Source organism: Artemia franciscana, chromosome 20, assembly GCF_032884065.1.
Source record: "Artemia franciscana chromosome 20, ASM3288406v1, whole genome shotgun sequence".
NCBI classification, from domain to species: Eukaryota; Metazoa; Arthropoda; class Branchiopoda; order Anostraca; family Artemiidae; genus Artemia; species Artemia franciscana.
Genome location: NC_088882.1, coordinates 5350641 through 5375862, shown reverse-complemented (window position 1 = coordinate 5375862; position 25222 = coordinate 5350641). Strand labels below are relative to the sequence as shown.

Sequence of the window (25222 nt, the reverse complement as noted above, 5' to 3'; positions counted from 1 at the left end):
GGTAGTCAGGGGCTTTTTGCGTCAACCCATATTGCTTCTACATATTCACAATATAGTTTGGGGTTGGATTTTTTATGGCACTTGGTATTTACCAAGTGACATATTGTGATCGCAAATTTTGTCGGTCTGTCGGTTGGTCTGTCTGTCGGTCTGTCTGTCTGTCCTGGTTTTGCTAGTTTAGGCACTTCCAGATAAGGTAGGACGATGAAATTTGGCAGGTGTATCAGGAACCAGACCAGATTAAATTAGAAATTTAATTAAATTAGTTGGTTCCCCGATTCAACCATCTAGAGGGGGGGGGGCAGTCAATTCGGAAAAATTAAAAAGTAAGTTCAAATTAAAGTAATTTGAACTTACGAACGGGTCGTCGGATCTTAATGAAATTTGATATTTAGAAAGATATCGTGTCGAGCTCTTATTATAAATTCCGACCGGATCTGGTGACATTGAGAGGAGTTGGGGGGAGCCTAAAATCTTTGAAAATGCTTAGAGTGGAGGGATTGGGATGTAACTTGGTGGGAAAAATAATCGCAAGTCCTAGATACGTAATTGACATAACTGGAACAGATCCGCTCTCTTTGGGGGATTTTTTTTGGGGGGGGGGGATACAGGGCTAATTATAAAAAATTAGAAAAAATGAGGTATTTTTAAATTACGAAGGAGTGATCAAATCTTAATAAATTTTCATATTTAGAAGGACCTCGTAACTCAGATTTCTTATTTTAAATCCCGACCGAATCCAATGTCATGGGGGGGGGGGGGACTGGAAATCTTTGAAAACGCTTAAAGCGGAGAGATCTGGATAAAACTTGGTGGGAAGAATAAGGACAAGTCTAAGATACGTGACTGACATAGCCGGACCGGATCCGCTCTCTTTGGTGGAGTTGGGGGTGGGGTAATTCGGAAAAATTAGAAAAAGTGAGGTATTTACAACTTACGAACGGGTATCACATCTTAATGTAATTTGATATTTGGAAGGATCTTGTGCTTTAGAGCTCTCATTTCAAATCCCGATCAGATCTGGTGACATTGGCGGGAGTTTGAGGGGGAAACTGGAATTCTTGGAAAACATGGAAATTGAGGTATCTTTATCTTACGAATTGGAGATCAAATCTTAGTCAATATAAAAGGATCTTAGGTCTCAGATGCTCCATTTTCAATTCGAATCGGATCCGGGGACATAGGGGGTTGGAGGGGGGAAACAGAAATCTTGGAAACCAGAAATCTTGGAAAACGCTAGAGTGGAGAGATTGGGATGAAACTTGATGGGAAGAATAAGCACAAGTTCTAGATACGTGATTGACATAATTGGGACGGATCGGCTCTCTTTGGGGGGGGGGGGGATTTCCAGTGCTTTGGCGAGTTCGGTGCTTCTGGATGTACTATGACGATGAAAACTGGTAGGCTTGTCAGGGACCTGCACAAATTGACTTGATAACAGTCGTTTCCCCGATTCAACCATCTGGGGGACTGGAGGGAGAAGAAAAATTGAAAAAAATTAGAGGTATTTTTAACTTACGAATAGGTGATCGGATCTTAATTAAATTTGACATTTAGAAGGACCTCGTGTCTCAGAGCTCTTATTTTAAATCCCGACCGTATCCGGTGGTATTGGAGGAACTGGAAGGGGAAACGGGAAATCTTGGAAAACGCTTAGAGTGGAGAGATCGGGATGAAACTCGGTGGGAAGAATAAGCACAAGTCCTAGATACGTGATTGACATAACTGGGCTGAATCCGATCTCTTTGGGGGAGTTGGGAGGGAGGTTGTTAATTTGGAAGGTATTTTCAACTTTAGAACAGGTGACTGGATCTTAATGAAATTTGATATTTATAAGGATATCGTGTCTCAGAGGTCTTATTTTAAATCTTGACCAGATCTGGTAACATTGGGGGGAGTTGGAGGGGAAACTGGAAATCTTGGAAAACGCTTAGAGTGGAGAGATCGGGATGAAACTTTGTGGGTAGAACAAGAAAATGTCGTAGATACTTGATTGACGTAACCGGACTAGATCCGCTCTCTTTGGGTGAGTTAGGGGAGGGGGAATTTAGCGCTTTGGCGAGTTCGGTGCATCTGGACGTGCTAGGACAATGAAAATTGATAGGCGGATCAGGGACCTGCACAAATTGACTTGATAAAACTGTTTTCCTCTTTTCGAAGATCTGGCGGGCTGACGGAAGAGGAAAAATTAGAAAAAATGAAGTATTTTTAACTTACGAGTGGGTGATCGGATCTTAATGAATTTTGATATTTAGAAGGTACTCGTATCTCAGAGTTCTTATTTTAAATCTCAACCGGCATTAAGCCTCTGATTTTCCTTTTAAATCAATCTATTGATTCTTAGAATTTTGCTAGAGCTCATACCATATGAGCTCCTGGCTCTTCCAAACTCGTCTCAAGTACAGTATAAGCTCTTAGCTCTCGTTTTTCAGCGCACACTGTTGTGAACTTTATGCATAAAATGTTTATGTATTTACATAATTCTGGGTTGGATTTGTTTCTGTTTTATTGTGTTTTTTTTAGTGCATTCTGTTTTGAGCTTAATGTATAGAATGTTGTTTGCCATCCTACCAAGCATTATACATTTGACATAATTCTGGGTTGAATTTTTTTTTTTTTTTTTTTTTTTTTTAGCATATTCTATTGTTAACTTTATTTGTCATCCCACCAAACGTTTAAAAGGAGCTCATGATGAAGTCACTTAAAAATTGTTACCATAGATGGTGTTGGAGTCTGGTATTTTTGTATATGGTTTTTAAAGTAAAAATATGAGTATTTATGAGTGATGAAAAAAAAAAAAAAAAACATTAACAAAACAAGTTTCTACTTTTGAACTCAGCAATGGAAATCTTGTGCTCATGTATAAGATTTTTTTTTTTAAATTGCTAGAAACATTGCAAAACATCAAAACAGAAGAAAAATTTTTGCATAAACTTAAAATAAGAAAGTAAAAATCTGTCTTCTCATTAGAAAAGCTGAAAAATTCTATTTAGATGATTAAAATCAAGACTCGAAAAACATTAGCAATACAATAAAAATCAAGAATAATTCTTACCTTTGTTTCATTATAAAACGGATAAAATCAATGAAAGTTTGCAGAAGTTTTACTAAAAAAACCACAGGTAATTACAATTTTAGAATCATCGAAAAACTTCAGTTTCAAAACCATGTATTATCATACCAGATGCTAAAGGCTAGATTGAATTTTTGCCAAGTGCTTTTATAAAATTTAAATTAAAGCTGAAAATAAAAGCAAGGAGCTTATGAAGATGAAACCCCAGCTAAAAAATACTGTTAAAAAATACCATTGATAAATAAAAATATGAGTATGGAAATGATGCGAGGGAGAGGGTGGGGAATCGTAAGAGAAGAGGCTTTCTAGTCCTTATGTTACAGATTCAATTAAACACCGCATGTTCGTTTTTTTTTTGCTGAACGCTGCACATATATTTCTTTTTTTTAAGGAGATGTATCACAATATAGGTAATCTTTAAATTTGGCAAATTGCTTTAATTTTGAAGTCTTTAGTCTTTTTTATGGTTTTAGGGAGAGCCAAGCTTGGATGAACCGCTTCCAGCTTTGAGAACGACTCCCATCATTCAAGAAGAACAAACCGCTCCAAAAGTTGTTGTTCCAAATATAGGTACATTTTTTCTTTTATTTTATTGCACTTGATATTCTTAATGTAATTATTGCATTTAATAATTACATCTTAATTAATTATTGCACTTGGATCTTAATGAAATTTGATATTTAGAAGGACCTCGTGTCTCAGAGCTCTTGTTTTAAATCCCGACCGGATCTGGTGAATTGGGAGGAGTTGGAGGGGGACACCGAAAATCTTGGAAAACGCTTAGAGTGGAGAAATCGTACTGAATCTTGGTGGGAAGAAGCTCTTGGCTCTTCCGGCCTTGTCACAAGTGCCATATGAGCTCTTGGCTTCTGTTTTATCTTGAATGTTGTTTTGATATCAAGAAGGAAATAAAAGAATAAAGAGTTTGTCATTCAATCCTGTGAATTAGGTTTTTCCATAAATGAACCGACAACAATGTTGTTACCTGCCTCTCCCATGTCAACAAGAAATTAACGCCTCCACCTAATGGCACGGAAGTTTGACTCATGTGAAGTGAGCTGACAGTTCTACTAATTTACTGTAGGTTTAATTTGAAAAACCTTGTTAAAACGAATTATTTATTGAAATGAAATAATTTTGTTGGTATTATTTTAGTTTTATTATGCTTTCTTGTTTATTTTATGAGATGAAAATTATTCTTACAAAAAATTTTTTTTCACACCATATCATCAGTAGATATTCATTCAGTAGGAATCATCAGTAGAAATTCCACTCTCCCTATCTATTGATACCCTTAACCGGTAAAAATTTTGATTCTGGAAAACGAAGCTAAGAATAAGTGGGTCTTGTCGACAGATGATTTAGCCCTTATGTAACTCACGCATATTTAAATTAAGCCTTGTTTCACTGAATTCACCCAATGCCTAAGAATAAGTTTAAACTAGTGCTGATTATAAGCCAAAAATATACTTTTTGTTTTGTTTGGAGTAGTTATTAACTGATATTAACCGTTTGGGCAGGCTAAACTAATTTGGACCAAAGACAAAGAACCGGGAGAGCCACGATTGCAACCAATTTTCATCACTGGCTGCCAATGAAAACACGTCTCTTTCAGGATTCTGCGTGCGTTTATCTTTTTCGCAGTTAAGAACTACTCCATTCAAGCAGGACTGTCGAGTTTCCATTTAAGTAACCATATTTTGATTTCTATCATTTTGATTTATTGCAGTAGTAAGGATTCAGTTTCAAGAGGGTTTAGTTGCAGTGGAATCTGTTGAAATTACTGTTCAGATAATAAATTTCATTTATATAAAATCAGCCTTGATGACGACCCAAAAATAAGTACCAAGTTAATAGCCTTTTATGCTTACTTCGAACAATTATGCTTACTTCGAACAAACGTAAAATTTTGAATAAGGAAATATAAATGCTACAAGGAATTGTCAGGATTTTAGAATTGTCTTGGTGGGGCAGGGCCCAAAATCAGTAAGGAACCACTGATCTATGTGGCGCATAATTGGGACTGCGACAGGCTATAAAACCACTATCACTGTTTACTGAGTTTACCCCCTCCCCCCTAAATTTCTGTCCGACTCTTAAAATGTTACAAAAGGCCATGTGAACAAATTTTAGATGTTTTTTTAAAAGTCTTTAACCCCCCTTCTTCCTCCGGACAAAAATCCTGGATACGCCCTTGTTTTTAGTACCTTATCTTGTAAAATAAGAGAAGATAACGAGAATATTTGTCAAGGTGGCGAATAACACAGTGAACAGAATTTAAGTGGATATTTCGGCTGTATGTGCAACAGCCGTCATCAGCAAGATATAATTTAAAACAAAAGAAAAAGAAAACAAACTTAATTGCAAATATCATCGACAAAATAAATTTTAAAACTAAAATAAATTTTGAAAGGGTCTCTCTTTCAATTTTGAATATCTGCTTAGGTTGAATTCACTGTGTTATTCACTGTCTTAACAAATTTCCTCGTTATCTAGTCTTGTTTTGTAAGATAAAGTTCTGAAAACAAAGGCGTGTCGCTTACTTTTAATAATTAAAATGCAACGTGGTCTTCGTCAGTGTTTAGTTCCTTATCTGTATAATAACCAACGTTACAGTTGATCAGAGCACTGTATTCAAAATGATTAGCCATAGCTATAATAGTAATTTCTGTTGTCAGACACCAGCTAAATTTTTCAACTCTAAGCTAAAATAGAAGTGAACCGAATATTCGCATTTTTTATCAGTTTACGTGAGGTTCAGATGCCAGTGCTTACTTCTACTTTTTTCAGAATCTAGCCGAGTTATAAAGAAGTAATTAGGTTGGGTGGCCAGAGACAGTGTTGCCTTACAAGGAACAGAACCATATGGTTTATACAGCATCAAGCTGTATCATCACCTAGCATCAAGGAGCATCAAGCTGATGCTTGATGCAATCATGATCAATGATTGATGCTTGATATTCAATGGTATCAATTGAGTCATAGTTATCAATTTTTGCTATTTGTTTTTAATTGTTATAAGGATTAAAGGAAGGCTTTGTTTTTGCAGGAAAATGCTATAAGTATAGAGACGAAAAAAGTGGAAAGAAGTATTTTTTGAATTTATGTCATACAGATGAGATTCCTTCTCCCGATGATATTTCTGCAAGTGAATTGGCTGATCTTATCTATTCCAGTAACGCTGATACTTATAGAATACCTTTGAGCTCAGGTGGAGTGCATGAAGAAAAAGATAAAGGTTAGTTCTCGTCCCTTGTCAATATAAACGCTCTTCCTCCGAAACTCTCACTGAGATTCCTGCAGACGAATTGGTTGATATCAACTTTTCTTGTAATATTGATGCCTTCGTGCCCTGGGTATCTTTGAGCTAAGGAGAATTTCTATTCCCAATTTACCATAAATTCTAAGCATTTTTACCATTGTGGGAGAAAAACCTACTTGCATACCAAGTAAAATGTCAGATTATGAGCTTTTTCTACCTGGGAGGGTAGTTGAGCTTGGTGAATGACACTTTTAAGAATGGCCAGAACCTAAAACACTTCTTTTGAAGTTTTTTTGGAACATTTTTGCCTCCATCCTTTCCCCCTTGTAAAGAAAATCCTAGGGATAAGTCTATATCTGTATAAGTTAGGGCGAAGGGCTGGCATGGCGCGTAACTAATATGGCGCGAAAAAAGCTAAAAAAAGAAAAAACCTAAAAAGATAAAAAACTTAAAAAAGGGAAAAAATTAAAAAAGGTAAAAAATAAAAAAGAAAAAAAAAAGCTAAAAAAACTAAAAAAGCTGCAAAACTAAAAAAAAAGAAAAACTAATAAAGAAACTATATCTATACATATGAACATAAGTTGTTTGTATGCATGTTTGTTTGTTTGTGGGTTTGCATATGACGTCATTATAAGCATATAAGGCTTTGTATATGGCGTCATTATAAGATGACACTACAGACCGGGACACCAGGACACAAATGACGACCGGGACACAGGGAATATAAATGACGACCGGGACACTCAAAGAGAAATTACAGACCGGGACACAAATGACGACCGGGACACAGGGAATATAAATGACGACCGGGACACTCAAAGAGAAATTACAGACTGGGACACCGGGACACAAATGACGACCGGGACTCAGGGAATATAAATGACGACTGGGACACAGGGACACAACTACAACGGGGACGCCAGGGGGCACAGGGGGATATATAAATGACGACGAGGGCACAGGGAATGTTCCATTAGCAATCACCATCAACAAAGCTCAAGGGCAATCATTAGAATAATGAGGTATAGATCTGAATACGGATTGTTTTTCCCATGGACAATTATATATTGCATGTTCAACAGTCGGTAAACCTGACAATCTATTTATATGCACAGACAATGGGACTGCGAAGAATGTTGTATATTCGCAAGTTTTACGTAGTTAAAAACATATATATATCTATCAATATTCACAGGTGTCGCAAGAACAGCGTGAAAACAGGCTCGCGGCTCAAAGAGATAATACCAAAAGAAAGCGTGTCGAGAAATCACAAGAACAACGTGAAAACAGGCTTGAGGCTCAAAGAGAAACTACCGAAAAAAATCATGCTGAGGAATCACAAGAACAACGTGAAAACAGGCTTGCAGCTCGAAGAGATAATGCCAAAAGATAGCGTGCCGAGGAATCACAATAACAACATGAAAACAGGCTTACGACTCAAAGAGATAATGCCAAAAGAAAGCGTGCCGAGGAATCACAAGATCAACGTCAAAATTATCGCCTGGCATTCAGGTATAGCCCAGTCGATGATTATAGCTCGAGTAGATGTGTTCAAATCGGGACTATGTCTAAAATTTGTCCCTATTGCAAGGCCTTGAAATTTAATGGTGAAACAATGGGAATGTGTTGCGCCTCAGGAAAAGTTAAACTTCCTCAACTGGCTGCACCACCAGAGCCATTGAAGACTTTATGACGTTACAGACCGGGACACCGGGACACAAATGACGACCGGGACACAGGGAATATAAATGACGACCATGAAATCATATTCAATATGACGTCTTTTCTTTTCTTTCGAGGAACGTCCAGAGCAACACGAAACTAGGCTTGCGGCTGATGGAGATAGTAAAAAACGAAGGCGTTTCGAGGAACCACGAGAGCAACGCGAAACCAGACTTGATGCTGAAAGAGAACGTAAAAAAAGAAGGCGTGTCGCTGTATTACAAAAGCAATGCGTGTATAATCGTCTGCCATTCTAGTACTGCCCTTCCGATGATTATAGCCTTGTTCAAGATATTCAAATCGGGATCATGTCTGAAATTTGTCCCTATTGCAAGGCCTTGAAATTTAATGCTGAAACAATGGGAATGTGTTGCGCGTCAGGAAAAGTTAAGCTTCCTCAACTGGCTGCACCACCAGAGCCATTGAAAACTTTGCTTATTGGGTATACATCTAAATTGAAGCGTTTTTTTTTATATCAAACATCAGGATATATAGCTCGTGTTTCCAAATGACGTCGTTTGGGGCCCAAATCGAAGATCAAGGTCATTTTATGCCTACTTTCAAAGTAAAAGGGCAAACTCATCATAGAGTAGGTTCCCTTCTACCATTCTCAGGTGAGCATCACACATTTTTGAAATTGTTCTTCATCAGTGATAGCAATGCTGAATTGAATGCACGTTTCGAAATTTCTCCCGACGTTGAAAGGACGTTGAATCGTTTCCCAGTTGCAACATCTTTTCCACGAAAATAATAATTTAGTGCGTCTGTTCAAAACAGCAATCGATCTGATGCCTACTCATACGCATAAAATTGTTATTTACCCTGACAAAACGCCTACTGTTGAACATGTGCGTAGATACAATGCTCCAACTATCAACAAAGTGGCAATCGTTATGTACGGTGATCAGTTCTTATCTCTAGATATTATTCTTCATAAGCGAAACGCTCAGTGGACAAAGATTGCCTATAGACTCGTCAGATGAAGTCTCGTCAGATTATTGCCTTTAGATTCGTCAGGATGAAGAGAATTATATTTTAAAATGCCGTCAATTGTTTCACTAATACATCGTTGATATGTATGCAAAGATTGAATCAGAACGTTTGCTATTCATCCGTCTGAATCCGACCAAGCTCCACTCTGAACAATACATTCATTTGCAAGATGCAGTTGTAAATGACTGTAATACCACTAACAATGGAAGAGTAACGATTTTACCTTCGTCATTGCTGGCAGTCTGCGTCATACGCATGAGTATGCTCAAGATGCTATTGCGTATGTTCATGTCTATGGTCGTCTAGATTTATTTATTACACTTACATGTCATCCATTTTGAGACGAGATACAGCAACTTTTACTTCCTGGACAATCGCCAGTTCACAGACATGACATTACTGCCCGTGTTTTCTGGCAAAAGTTGAAATCACTTATAAATTTCATAGTAAAACTTAAAGTGTTTGGGCCAGTGCGATGCTGGTTTACTCAGAGGAATGGCAAAAGCGAGGATTGCCACGCGCACATATACTAATATGGTTAGTTAATAAAATTACCTCTAACGAAATTGACGATGGGATTTCCGCTGAAATACCTGATGTGGATGTCGATAGGGGCTTACATGATATTGTGGTAAAAAATATGATACATGGAACTTGTGGTGAACTGAATGAAAATTCGCCATGCCTGGACAGAAGAAGGTGCACAAAGCAATATCCTCGAATTTTAGTACCTAACACAATTACTGGCAATGATGGATACCCTTTATATAGAAGAAGGTCTACCGAAGATGGTGGAAAATCAGAAATGATAAAGTCGCGTAATAAAGAACTGTTACTCGAGAGTAAATAACCAGTGGGTCGTTCCGTATTCACCTTTATTATCGATAACTTACAATGCGCATATAAACGTGCAATATTGTATTTCCGTAAAGGCAATCAAATACATATGTAAATACGTCAACAAAGGGAGTGACAAGGAAGTTTTTGGCTTGCAGTCCAAAATTGGTGATTATCGATGAAGTCTTACAATATCAGGCAGGGAGATACATAAGCAGTAATGAAGCTGTGTATGTAAAAATGACGTCACTTACCTAATTTTGCATAAAATTAAGGCTCTTAATGAATTTTCTCAAACTTCTGACCTATCTAGGTCGTTTTTTAGGCCAGATTATCCAACGATTTCAGAGGGGCTTTCACCAATAATCTACATCTGATATCTTCCGTTTCTTTTCTGCACTGCAGATGCTTGACTAGCAAAAATGCAATGGTGCAAAGGTGAGCAGATGTGGTACAAAAAAAAATGGATTATAAACGCTAAACTAAGGTGGCTGAACTTAAACTTTAATGCAACTACTTACTCAAGGAAATAAAATGTCGCTTGGACGCAAAGGATCATTATCACCAAAGAGTATTATAGCCGTTGCTTCTTGATCCCAAGAGCATGACGATAAAGAATATCTGGCCACGATTTCTTTTACACCGATATCTGTGAAAGTTTTCACTTTTTCATCATATTCTTCCACTTTGCATGGACCGCCAGCATATACATTACTCCAGTGTTTGGCCGTAAGAATAAAGATATCCCTACTGTGCGTATATTGATCGGTCACAAAAGTGTCGTAGGGATTGTCAAGATCTGGATCTCTCAGTAGAGCCTGGAGGTGCAAGAGAAGTGCCTCAAGTGTCATCGCAGGTGACCAACCGTCTAAAGAAATGGTTCCAGTGACAGGAGATACATTTGGGTGCCAGATTTTGGTCAAAAACTTTGCGTCTGGGGGTTTGAAAGGATATTTATCTGGATAGAAAATTTCTAGACAATACTTTCCTCCTTCATACGGCGTGTCAGGGGGGCCAGATATTATTCCGCGTAGGTATCTTGGTTCATGCATATTTAACGGGCTATTTTGTATTTCAATCGCAACAGGTTCATCAGTGTTAATTTCTCTCAGTTCTCTTTCAATTCTTCTGTAACAAAAAGAGTTGTTCATTTTTGGAATCAGTGCGAACAGTTTGAAATTGTCCACTCTGATTTAAAAAAAAGATATAGGATACATTGTTTTAACTTTAACAATTTATCCAAAAATCGTTTGCTATGTATTTTATCTGCTTATATTTATTAACTTGCCAAAATTATATTGCTTCTACCAGTTTTGGAGATTTTCCAAACTTAAATATAGAATATGCAATATTTTAATTTCTGCGCGAGATGACGTATGACCTATTGTGATAAAAACATTTTTGCCAGGGGTATACTAAGTGAATAATAAAACAGGAATAAACGAACACAATTTTTATGGCACTTGGTATTAACCAAGTGACATATAGCGACCGCAAATTCTGTCGGTCTATCCGTCGGTCTGTCCCGGTTTTGCTACTTTAGGCACTTCCAGGTAAACTAGGACGATGAAATTTGGCAGGGGTATCAGGGACCGGACTACATTAAATTAGAAATAGTCTTTTTCCCGATTTGACCATCTGGGGGGAAGGAGTTTGGGAATGAGGGGCCGGTTAATTCAGAAAAATAGAAAAAATGTATTTTTTACTTACGAATGGGTGATGGGATCTTAATTAAATTTGATTATAGAAGGAACTCATGTCTCAGAGCTCTTATTTCAAATTCCGACCAGATCTGTTGACATCGGGGGGAGTTGGAGGGAGAAACTGGAAATCTTGGAAAACGCTTATAAATGTCGCAGATACGTGATTGACGTAACCAGACTGGATCAGCTCTCTTTGGGGGAGTTAGGTGTTGGGGTTCAGTGCTTTGGCGAGTTTGGTGCTTCTTGACGTGCTAGGACGATGAAAATTGGTAGGCGTGTCAGGGAGCTTTACAAATTAACTTGATAAAGTCTTTTTCCCCAATTCGGCCATCTGGGGGGGTTGAAGGGAGAGGTAAAAATAGAAAAATTGAGGTACTTTTATTTTACGAGTGGGTGATCGGATCTTAATCAATTTTGATATTTAGAAGGACCTCGTTACTCAAAGCTCTTATTTTAAATCCCGACCAGCATTAAGCTTCTGATTTTCCTTTTAAATCAATCTGTTGATTCTTAGAATTTCGCTATACCTCGTACCATGTGAGCTCTTGGTTCTTGGCTCTTCTGACCTCGTCACAAGTGTCATAACACATATACATAAAAACACATATTTGGCTGCATAGTCATTTTTGACAGTAGCTTGTTCTTTACTAGGTTCCTTATTAAATTTGTGTGATTGTGAGTGCAGAATCTGCTCCGACCTAGTAAAGAACAAATTCTAGCCCTAAGGTAAAAAAAAATTTAAAAGTGCATTTTGAAAAAGGAAAAAAACTGTCAAGTCAGGAAGAATCGCCACTTGAAGCTGATTGAGCAATGTCAACTATGATTTTGATTAAACTTAATGGTAAAACTTTATTGTGAAATTTTTTTTTTTGGTAATTCCGTAAAGCAGCCTGAAACCCAACAAAAATGGCGTTGAGCTGCACTGTAAACTGCACCTGTGGAATCTCTACAGCCTGCCCTGCAAAAAACTGGGGTAGCAAAGTAGCAATGCTACTGGGTGGTTTTTAAATTTGTTGGTAGATCTTGTTTAAAAATACCAGTTTTTACATATAAAATTATTTTTGCTCAAAGAAAAGCAATCAAAACACAAGTTGTGGTCCGCCTTGCAAAAATCGGGGTAGCATAAAAGCAATGCTACTGGGCAGTTTTCTAGTTTATTGGCAGATTTTGACCGGAAATTCCATTTTTACATGTGAAGATAGTTTTTACTCACAGAAAAGCTGCCAAAACACAAGTTTTGGTCCACCGTATAAAAAATGGGGTAGCATAGTAGCAATGCTACTGGGCAGTTTTCAAGTTTATTGGCAGATTTTGACTGAAAATGCCATTTATACATGTGAAGATAGTTTTTACTCACAGAAAAGCTGCCAAAACACAAGTTTTGGTCCAGCATATAAAAAGTAGGGTAGCATAGTAGCAATGCTACTGAGTAGTCTTCAAATTTGTGGGCAGACTTTGTCTGAAAATACAATTTTCACATATAAAAATTCTTTTTACTTACAGAAAAGCTGCCAAAACACAAGTTTTGGTCCACCGTATAAAAAATGGGGTAGCATAGTAGCATTGCTACTGGGCAGTTTTCAAGTTTATTGGCAGATTTTGACTGAAAATGCCATTTATACATGTGAAGATAGTTTTTACTCACAGAAAAGCTGCCAAAACACAAGATTTGGTCCACCGTATAAAAAATGGGGTAGCATAGTAGCAATGCTACTGGGCAGTTTTCAAGTTTATTGGCAGATTTTGACTGAAAATGCCATTTATACATGTGAAGATAGTTTTTACTCACAGAAAAGCTGCCAAAACACAAGTTTTGGTCCAGCATATAAAAAGTAGGGTAGCATAGTAGCAATGCTACTGAGTAGTCTTCAAATTTGTGGGCAGACTTTGTCTGAAAATACAATTTTCACATATAAAAATTCTTTTTTACTCACAGAAAAGCTGCCAAAACACAAGTTTTGGTCCACCGTATAAAAAATGGGGTAGCATAGTAGCATTGCTACTGGGCAGTTTTCAAGTTTATTGGCAGATTTTGTCTTAAAAATACAATTTCTACATATAAAATTCTTTTTGCTGAAAGAAAAGCTGTCAAAACACATGTTGTGGTCCACCGTGCAATAATCTGCACGGTGGACCGTGCAAAACACAAGTTGTAATCCGCCGTAAAAAAAAGGGGGTAGCATAGTAGCAATGCTACTGGGTAGTCTTTAAATTTTTGGGCAGACTTTGCCTGAATATGCCACTTTTAAGGGTATAAATTTCAAGGATATGAAGGTGAAATCTCAGGGAATGCCTCACTAAATCATGGTTATAAAAAGTGCGTATATGCAATATTTTAGAACGGCTAAGGGTGTTGATTTGGCAGAAAATATTTGTTTTACCAGTTAATTCCTTATACATTTAAAATTGAACGTTTAACTTGGGTTTGATCTAAGTTCGTTAAGTTTCAGTTCATTTTCATTCTAGTTTCTACTTGTTTTAAGTTTGCCGCTTTTAATAAGTTAAATTGTGGTCGTCAAACGTTTAATTTATTGGAGTTGGAGTAGCCTTGATAGAACTTTTTGTGGTAGCAGTAGATTTGATAGAAGTATTTGTTCTTGTAGACTTGGTTCTTGGTAGTCTGCTCTTATAGAAGTAGCTGTCGAAAAAGTAGTCACAGTGGGAGTTGTCTCTTGGAAGTAGCTGCGTTAAAGTGGTGATCGTGGAAATAGTCGTAGTAGCAGCTGATCTCAGAGCATGAATCGAGGTAGAAATAGCTGCGATAGAGAAAGCTGTTGTAGATGTAGTCCTCTTAGAAGTAGTCTTTGTCGTAGTGGTCGGTTGGGAGTTCTCGAGCGGTGATAGTGGAAATAGTCGTAGTAGCAGCTGATCTCAGAGAATGAATCGAGGTAGAAATAGCTGCGATAGAGAAAGCTGTTGTAGATGTAGTCCTCTTAGAAGTAGTCTTTGTCATAGTGGTCGGTTGGGAGTTCTCGAGCGGTGATAGTGGAAATAGTCGTAGTAGCAGCTGATCTCAGAGCATGAATCGAGGTAGAAATAGCTGCGATAGAGAAAGCTGTTGTAGATGTAGTCCTCTTAGAAGTAGTCTTTGTCGTAGTGGTCGGTTGGGAGTTCTCGAGCGGTGATAGTGGAAATAGTCGTAGTAGCAGCAGATCTGGCAGCAGGAATGGAGGTAGGATTAGCCGTGCTAGAAATAGCTGCTGTAAACGGATATAGTCGTGGAATTAGTGATGGTGAAAGTAGTGGGGTTAGGAATGCTCATTCTCGAGTAGTCATTGTAGAAGTAGTCGTTGTAGTGTTAGTATGAGTAGTTCTTGAGTTGTTTTATTTGTCAATAAATTTACAACAAAATCAACTACAGCAGAATCTCCCCCGTAAGATTCCATGGCCAGAAAGAAACAGAGGAGAAAAAATACCAACAAAAGCCCCTTACAAAGTTTAATGAAATTTTATTTAAATTTTTGGGTGTTCCGACTTTGAAAAAACGAAGTAAATATCCAGACAAATTTCTTGATGCGAAGTATAGTCCTTAGTTCAAAAGCCTCATCCGATCTTTTCTAACGCCCCTGTATGGTATAATAATGTTTGGAATGTCTTTGCCGTCTAAGGATGAAAAGTTATTGGCAATTAGATTAAAAAAAAAAGAATCTTACCGACCAAGCTTTATTTTTAATGGTAAAAAATACTCAAATTTTTTAAATAATTCAACTGGAGATGAATAAGTAGGCTATAACTGTGAGTAATTTAAATCTTATAATCCACTTACAGGAGCTCTATTGTGATAGTACATATTTAATTTTTTGAGCCAAAAAGATAATTTTTGTTCTTCAAAGTAGAAATTATACTGTAATCCCAAAATGACTAAACATTAGTGCATCAGAAGGTAAATACCGGGTTTTAGAAGCTCTATTTTGTGCTCCAATGTACCCAAACAAACATAATAAAAAAAGGAAAATTAAAAGTTCTTTCCCTGTTAGATCTCTTGTGCAATACAACCAGAATAAATGAGTGGATATCGATTATTTATTTTTAATTACTGCTTTTTCCTATTAGGTTTACGAAGATGCTCTTGAGTCTAGTCTTTTTTTAATTTTTATTCAACTTTCAAATAAAATTAAAGTTTCAAAATAAACTTGCACAAGTTCCATTTAAAAAGTACACATTTTATTTCTTGAAAAAACAAAACAAAAACAACTAACCATTGGGAAGTATTTGCTTCAAGTATAAGAGTTCGAGTACACTTTCAATATACATGCAAGTATGTTCAAATCAAGTATGCTTGCTTCACACAGTGATAACAGGATTTTTTTTTTAAATTAATTTGAAAAACCTTTTCCACAAACAAGTTTTTGAAAGCAAAGTGAAAAGCTCCATTAAGCCAAAAATGAGCAGAAATAAAGTCAAACAATCTTCCAAGCATAATATTACCGTAAATCACCATCAATAAATAAATGAAACCCAAAACGAACAAAAATGACAATAAATAACCGAGCCAGACTCAAAACGAACTAAAATTAACCTGAGCAGGGCTGACCACCCCCATGCCTTCTCAAGACCAAAAAATAATTTGCAATTAGCTGAAAAAAAAACAAAAAAAAACGAAAAAAAAAACAAGAAGAGAAATGACAGTGGAATATCAGTTTAATTTACATATATTGATTTTTATTCTTTAAAGTTTTAGTAATTTTTTTTTTATTAAAGTCAAAAAGGGAAAACATTTAAAATGTATTTTCAGTAAAGTGCAAATTATGTTCCGGTCTTGAGAAGACATGGGGCCTTTCAGCCCTACTCATGTTGATTTTTGCTTATTTTGAGTTTGGCTCGATTATTTATTGTTATTTCTATTCGTTTTGGGTTTCATTTATAGATTGATGGTGATATGTAGTAGTTTTATGCTTGGAAGATTGCCACTTATTTTTGTGGAAAAAGTATTTTAAGTATATTTCTGTTTGTTTCTTATTGACATAGTTTTTTTTTCGGGAAAAAAAAAATATTCTTTTCGTTTTTTTTTCTGTAGGAATCCATAGTGTGACTCGCTTTTTGTATGTTGGAGAAACTTTTTCATCAATGTTTAATTTTGACACAAATAATATTGTTTAGTTTAATTTTATACCTCCTCAAGTTGACCTGAAAAATAAGACATTATATTATTCCCAAAAATTCTCTCTAAAAATGTTTTTTGACAACCTGTACGCACTTAAACTCTTTTGATATATTTAAATTGTAAGAGCAGAAGTAGTAATAGTAGTAGCCCCGAAATTTTCAACTTAATACCCCCAGTGGTTCTCGATATATTGCTGATGTGTCTTATTGGCAACCATACACACAGTGCCTCTTGATTTAGTTTTAAAGCAACGTTTAGTTTTAAAGCATAATGGGCCAATTAGATATTTGTGAGGGGTTGATGCACCCAATATTAGTAGAGACACAGTTACTGGACCGTTGTACTATGCTGAACAAAATAGCTGTCTCAAAATTTTGACTCGTTGTGTTTGGAAAATAAATGGGTTGGGGAGGAGGCCTACTGCCCTCCAATCTCTTTGGACTTTTAGAAAGGGTACTAGAACTTTGTGATTTAGTTCAAAATCCCCCTAAATATTCATAGAAAACTTCACCTTAATACTCTTAACTTGCGTGCTTTGCAATTTTGGTTTCTTAAACATCCTCTGCATCAAACGCTGAAAGTTGAAACTTCATACCATGAACCCGTTCCTGAAGCATTTCTGATACATCCTCTTGACTAATAATAATAATAATAATAATAATAATTTATTTCTTACCCACAACAACACTATAAAAGTATTAAAATGTGGAGTACAAACAATTAAATACACACAAAATAAGGGAAAGATACAAAAAATGAAAAGTAATGACCATAGAAATTTTTTACGTTAATACAAAACATTTGATAAACACACAAAATAACGAACTATGAAAAAAAAAAAAACATTAGGTACACACAAAAAATGAAATTCAAAAAACACAAAGAGAAAAACAAATACACACACAAAGTCAACGAAAAAAAAACGGATAAGACGGTGGTGAGGGGATAGGCGCGCAGAAGCTGTACTGGAGAGTTGTCTGTGAAGAATCTCCAACTTTAAAGTTATATCAGGAACTGAAAATTTTTTAACAAGAGTCCGGTTTTTTGTCCAAGGTGGAAGATACAGAAGAAATTTGCAAAATTTGAAATAATTTATCCGAATTCTTTTTAAATTACCATTGTTAAGAAGGGGAAAAAGACCTGAAGCATAAAAGACAGAATGATCACAGAAAGTAGAATAAAGTTTAGCCAGCGCACGTCTATTATACTTCCCTCTATTTGCAACAATTTTTGCATAACCAATCTGAATCTTTTTACTTATATCACAAACAGTACGCTGACGTAAGCTCGAAAGATTGTTAGTAATAGAGGTACCAAGCCAACGAATACAATCAACAAGAGGGATAGTGAAGTTATTACAGTGAAGGGGAGTAGCAGTAGTACAGTTATAGGGAAGAAAATCACATTTATCTATATTAATTGAAAGGCCAATATCAGAGAATGCATCAGAAACTATAGAGACCATTTTGGAAAGACCCTTTTTGGAACGGCTAATCAGAAGCAAGTCGTCAACATACGTAAGATAAGAAACATCCGCAAGACCAGAAAGGTATGTACCTGAAATCTTAGCCGGCACACTAGAAATACAAATCTTAAAAAGCGTAGGGGACAGAACACCACCCTGCCTAACTCCTCTTCGCATTCTTATAATAGTGTCTGGTGCAGATCTTAATTGAAGAAACGAATTTGAATACCAAAACCTAAGAAGCATTATGACAGAGAGATTGACCCCAGGATTATACAAGGAAAAAATGAGCTGACTATGGACCATACTATCAAACGCTTTCGAAAGATCCAAAGCACAAATATAAAGACCATTTCCCTTGGAAGAATTATCAGCCAATAGAGAAGACAGAATCTTATGCGCATGCTGACAACCCACCCCACTCCGGAAACCAAATTGGTTCTCATCCTCAATAATATTTTTAGCCAAAAATAGTAGAAGGATATACTCAAAAACCTTACTAATATTACAAGATACAGTAATAGGTCGACAGCAAGAACAATCAGTCGGTGACTTTCCCCTTTTTACAATTGACGAAACAGTGCCACACAGAAAACTCTCAGGTACGTATGAAATACATAGACACATTTGAAAAAGAAGCTGAAAGTGAGATATAAGGGGGGTGCATTCAATCGGCATATGCATCTTAGAAATACCATCCTTATCTATTGAATCAGATTTTAAACTTTTAAAAGCATTAATTACGGAAGAAAAAGATATGGGCACTATATGGCGTTGCGAAAACGTTGTACTAAAGAGGGGGGTAAGGAGGCGAGTATATACAGAATGCACTGAATTAATCACTGAAAAAATCGAAGAATAATGTTTATACCAAGCTGAAGGTGGAAGACAATTACTTGTCATAGTTTCATCATTTATCTTGCCAGAATTGATCACTTTTCGCCAATTCTCCCTACTTACAGGGAAATCCATACCGCGGTAACGTGCCGACCGCAGATAACGTTTATAATTAGTTTTAGTTTTACGTTTAATATCAGCGACACACCCAGAATTTGGCCGACCACATTCATTCCTTATCTGGAGCCATAATTTTGCTTTATTTTTTTATCGACTTTAAACAAGGGTCCATTGACCAGATAGGTTTTTGTGTTCTTTTACGAATACGTTGTCGAGGTACGGCAGCTTCTTCTGCCCTTTTCATACACATCACAAGTTGGTTATAATAACAGTCAATATTGGCTTTACCATTCGTAGGTACCTGGCGCTGAAGAAGATAATATGGAACACGTATGGTAGAAAGAAGGGTTGTCAAGGTAGAGATGTAGTGCGGTATATTGGCTTTGCTCCAATTACTTTTTTCAAACCACTTCGATTTTTCTCGCGAACAATTGGTTTCCGATGGATCAATATCCATTGTAAATGTCGCTGAAATTGGCATGTGGTCAGTATCTTGCTCGTAAACATGAACAGAAGCAGAAGAAGAGATAATACCAGGCGAGCAAATAATATGGTCAATATCACTTGTGCTTCCAGAATGATGAACATATGAAAAATTGTGGGATTTGGGCACAACGTGGTACGAAGGAAGACACTCAAAAAGCAATTCACTTCTCACAGAAGATCGATTAATATCAGTATTTAGGTCCCCAATTATTATATACTGTAGAGAGTTTAACAGTACCTGATTCACAAGATTCTTAAGCAGACCACACGCCTTTCCGAATTTAGTTAAGGATCTGATCGAGTATCCTTCATATGGGAGATAAGAGTTTATAAATACAATACTGCCGACACGCACAGCCAAAAGAAATTCGTCGGAGTAGAAGAGTACTGGGGAGGGTAGATGAATGTCCCGTTTAAAGACACAGGCTAGTCCACCGGAAGGGCGACCGCCAGTAGCTTTTGCTGGACTCAGGAACGCAGTATGATGCTGACTTCGACGCAAAAAATTCAAACTTGAAGCAGTGAGAAGATGCTCCTGGAGACATAACAAATCGTAGGGACGTACAACTCATCAATAACAAAATCCTTATCTTTGGTGCCATTTATATTGAACGAAATAACTGAGATTGATGCACTCATGGTTGAAAGGTGGATTTGCACTTTATTCGATTCTTAATAACGGGGCAGGAAAAGCTATAGGAAGGGTGTTTTTGGCCGCAATTTGCGCAATTGGGATCAGCAATGCATGGCTCGTCTTTTGTTGATAGGTGTGGCCCTCCACAGCGAGCACATTTCGGGAGAACGTTGGGACAGGAGTACCGTAGATGGTCTAGTGATCGGCATTTAAAACAGCATTTGGGTAGGTCCGGAAACTCGTAAAGAGGAAAAATTTCATAGCCCACTCAGAGGCCATGCTTGAAAAACGTAGATTGCGCAAAAGAATCCAAAAACTCGATTTTCACAGACTTAGATAGGCCCAATCTCTTAGCATCTTTGATACCGTGTTGGCTTCCGAGTACCGTAATGTCAATGTCGGTAGGAATATTACCTGATATACCAAAAAACCGTTTGGAAACCACTTTTGTTGTAGTACCGGAGATTATGTTCTGGATTGACGAGCAGAAGTCCTCCGTAGCAGACTTATCCATATTAATATACCACTTGTCATTGATGGGCTTTACACTACGTACTAATTCATGTCCAGTAATTTGGTCTATAGCAGCTTTTCGCTTAAGAGGGTCAGATAAGGCGTCCGGCACCTTTGAGACGATAACTGTTGCATGCGAATCTAGCACTGAAGCCGGCTTGGGTAATTGGGGGAAGCTCAATTCATAATTGTCAAGTTTTGAAGACATTCCCAAAACAACTTGATGGAGCTCATTAAATTTTGAGAATAAAGAGGTGTAGGCAGTGGCAGGGAGGCAGGGTACTTCTGTAGGACGCTTTATGACGAATGTCGGAACATCAGTTTCAGTCTCGTCAAGAGATTTTAATAAAGTAATTATGTCGCTGAAATGGCTAACCAATGCATTATGTCCCTTCCGAATAGGGCAATTTTCATGACCCGGACAAAGCTGCCACAATGACGTTTTTGCCACCTTGACCGAATTAGAGTAAAAAAAACTCCACCCCGTGGCTTTTAATCACGTCATCCTCTGCTCCAATTAGCAAATTGCTCTGTACAAAATTCAATACCGGCGATTAAACAAGGACAGGATTATCGTCACTGGTTACAGGCATCACGCTGGTTCAATTAGTTCAATAATAATAGCTCAATAATTTTTTTCCACAATTCATGCACAAAGTATGTGGGCATAGTTTGTTTCGATTTAGTTCCATACAGTTTCATTATTTCCCAAATATTTTGCCTTAATAGTCTTATTTTTAGTAGCAGCGGTAGTACTAGTAGCAGTAGAATTAATAGTTGTAGCGTTAGCTTAAGTGGCAATAGTAGTACTAGAAGTAGTAATGATAGTAGCAGTAGTAATGGTGTTTGTAGAAGCAGTATTATTATTATTATGCAAATATTTTCTTTTGGTTTGTTCAACGTCCCTTTCAATAAGTCCTGTCACCTTCAACTTCACATTCTAATCTGTTCCTAAGATATTGCTTTTACGCCCTTTTAAAAACGTGCATACAGACGGCGTGCTGTCTTTCTGTCTTGCGTTTTTCTTAGAAACGGGACAGTTTTCTTTAGAAGTGATAATTGAATTTGGAAAGAGTATAAAAAAGGTATCAAATGATGTCTTCACTTTCTTCCTAGCTAGATTATGTGAAAATCTAAACATTTACCCTATACTCAGGGCTCGAAAATCGATTTGAAAATCAGTTTTTAAAAGAATTACTTGTGTGAACTAGGAACAAGTTAGGACTAAGAAGTGATGTTTCGTAACGAAAAAGGGTAAGGCTAGGTTTTGTTTTAAGAATGAAGAATGAATTTTTAGCAAAAATGCGCTTTTCGGCCATCCACCTTGGGGCAAGCAAAAAAAAGAGGACGTTCTGGAATGGAGCTTGAATAGTTCACAAGGGAAGAGTGAAAGGATATTCTGACTTTATGGGAGAGAGTAAAAAGTGAAGCTTTGAACAGACTGCGCAGCTCTGTTGACCTCAGGCAGTTTTGTCCTGCAAGATGGTTTTAGTAGTAGTTGTGGTACTAGTAGTTCTAGTAGGCTAGGAATCTAAACATTTTGTTAAGAATAATATCAAATCACTTAAGACCATTTCCTAACTGATCACTAGTTGGACGACGCGTGCTATGTATATGTCTGTACCAAGTCAGGCAGAGATCAAAGGACATTAGCTGAATGGACCTATGTTAAGCCCTCCAGTTACAGAGACTAAACACTCTTGCGTGATTGTAGTTTCTCAAGATCTTTAACATCTCTATCCTCCTTCTAAAATGGACCTGTAAAGCCTCTGTTTTGAAGTTAGCTATTCGACTATTTTGGTATAATTTGAAATTTTAATGCTACGTATTTTGGGAATACGGGAGTGTCTGGGAATAAAAATGGCGTTGAAAAGATGGCTAGGTACTCTCCTATCAGGCTCACCACTTAATAGGAACAGTAGATCTTAGAATTCAAGGTCCAAAAAGTAGCCCTACTGCTACTAGTACTACCGCTGCTACTAAAAATAAGACTATTAAGGCAAAATATTTGGGAAATAATGAAACTGTATGGAACTAAATCGAAACAAACTATGCCCACATACTTTGTGCATGAATTGTGGAAAAAAATTATTGAGCTATTATTATTGAACTAATTGAACCAGCGTGATGCCTGTAACCAGTGACGATAATCCTGTCCTTGTTTATTCGCCGGTATTGAATTTTGTACAGAGCAATTTGCTAATTGGAGCAGAGGATGACGTGATTAAAAGCCACGGGGTGGAGTTTTTTTTACTCTAATTCGGTCAAGGTGGCAAAAACGTCATTGTGGCAGCTTTGTCCGGGTCATGAAAATTGCCCTATTCGGAAGGGACATAATGCATTGGTTAGCCATTTCAGCGACATAATTACTTTATTAAAATCTCTTGACGAGACTGAAACTGATGTTCCGACATTCGTCATAAAGCGTCCTACAGAAGTACCCTGCCTCCCTGCCACTGCCTACACCTCTTTATTCTCAAAATTTAATGAGCTCCATCAAGTTGTTTTGGGAATGTCTTCAAAACTTGACAATTATGAATTGAGCTTCCCCCAATTACCCAAGCCGGCTTCAGTGCTAGATTCGCATGCAACAGTTATCGTCTCAAAGGTGCCGGACGCCTTATCTGACCCTCTTAAGCGAAAAGCTGCTATAGACCAAATTACTGGACATGAATTAGTACGTAGTGTAAAGCCCATCAATGACAAGTGGTATATTAATATGGATAAGTCTGCTACGGAGGACTTCTGCTCGTCAATCCAGAACATAACCTCCGGTACTACAACAAAAGTGGTTTCCAAGCAGTTTTTTGCTATATCACGTAATATTCTTACCGATATTGACATTACGGTACTCGGAAGCCAGCACGGTATAAAAGATGCTAAAAGATTGGGACTATCTAAGTCTGTGAAAATCGAGTTTTTGGATTCTTTTGCGCAATCTACGTTTTTCAAGCATGGCCTCTGAGTGGGCTATGAAATTTTTCCTCTTTACGAGTTTCCGGACCTACCCAAATGCTGTTTTAAATGCCGATCACTAGACCATCTACGGTACTCCTGTCCCAACGTTCTCCCGAAATGTGCTCGCTGTGGAGGGCCACACCTATCAACAAAAGACGAGCCATGCATTGCTGATCCCAATTGCGCACATTGCGGCCAAAAACACCCTTCCTATAGCTTTTCCTGCCCCGTTATTAAGAATCGAATAAAGTGCAAATCCACCTTTCAACCATGAGTGCATCAATCTCAGTTATTTCGTTCAATATAAATGGCACCAAAGATAAGGATTTTGTTATTGATGAGTTGTACGTCCCTACGATTTGGTATGTCTCCAGGAGCATCTTCTCACTGCTTGAAGTTTGAATATTTTTGCGTCGAAGTCAGCATTATACTGCGTTCCTGAGTCCAGCAAAAGCTACTGGCGGTCGCCCTTCCGGTGGACTAGCCTGTGTCTTTAAACGGGACATTCATCTACCCTCCCCAGTACTCTTCTACTCCGACGAATTTCTTTTGGCTGTGCGTGTCGGCAGTATTGTATTTATAAACTCTTATCTCCCATATGAAGGATACTCGATCAGATCCTTAACTAAATTCGGAAAGGCGTGTGGTCTGCTTAAGAATCTTGTGAATCAGGTACTGTTAAACTCTCTACAGTATATAATAATTGGGGACCTAAATACTGATATTAATCGATCTTCTGTGAGAAGTGAATTGCTTTTTGAGTGTCTTCCTTCGTACCACGTTGTGCCCAAATCCCACAATTTTTCATATGTTCATCATTCTGGAAGCACAAGTGATATTGACCATATTATTTGCTCGCCTGGTATTATCTCTTCTTCTGCTTCTGTTCATGTTTACGAGCAAGATACTGACCACATGCCAATTTCAGCGACATTTACAATGGATATTGATCCATCGGAAACCAATTGTTCGCGAGAAAAATCGAAGTGGTTTGAAAAAAGTAATTGGAGCAAAGCCAATATACCGCACTACATCTCTACCTTGACAACCCTTCTTTCTACCATACGTGTTCCATATTATCTTCTTCAGCGCCAGGTACCTACGAATGGTAAAGCCAATATTGACTGTTATTATAACCAACTTGTGATGTGTATGAAAAGGGCAGAAGAAGCTGCCGTACCTCGACAACGTATTCGTAAAAGAACACAAAAACCTATCTGGTCAATGGACCCTTGTTTAAAGTCGATAAAAAAATAAAGCAAAATTATGGCTCCAGATAAGGAATGAATGTGGTCGGCCAAATTCTGGGTGTGTCGCTGATATTAAACGTAAAACTAAAACTAATTATAAACGTTATCTGCGGTCGGCACGTTACCGCGGTATGGATTTCCCTGTAAGTAGGGAGAATTGGCGAAAAGTGATCAATTCTGGCAAGATAAATGATGAAACTATGACAAGTAATTGTCTTCCACCTTCAGCTTGGTATAAACATTATTCTTCGATTTTTTCAGTGAT

General features: G+C 37.4%; 1 protein-coding gene across 3 annotated transcripts in view; it reads left to right on the top strand.

Moving 5' to 3' along the window:
* LOC136040359 (PIH1 domain-containing protein 1-like) overlaps positions 1-25222 on the top strand; it is a 491267-nt gene that overhangs the window by 431526 nt on the left and 34519 nt on the right. For all 3 annotated transcript variants that reach the window (XM_065724611.1, XM_065724610.1, XM_065724609.1), the window contains exons 3-4: positions 3547-3643; positions 6123-6311. In XM_065724611.1, the coding sequence (XP_065580683.1) occupies positions 3547-3643; positions 6123-6311 (286 nt within the window). The remainder of the gene's footprint in view (positions 1-3546; positions 3644-6122; positions 6312-25222) is intronic.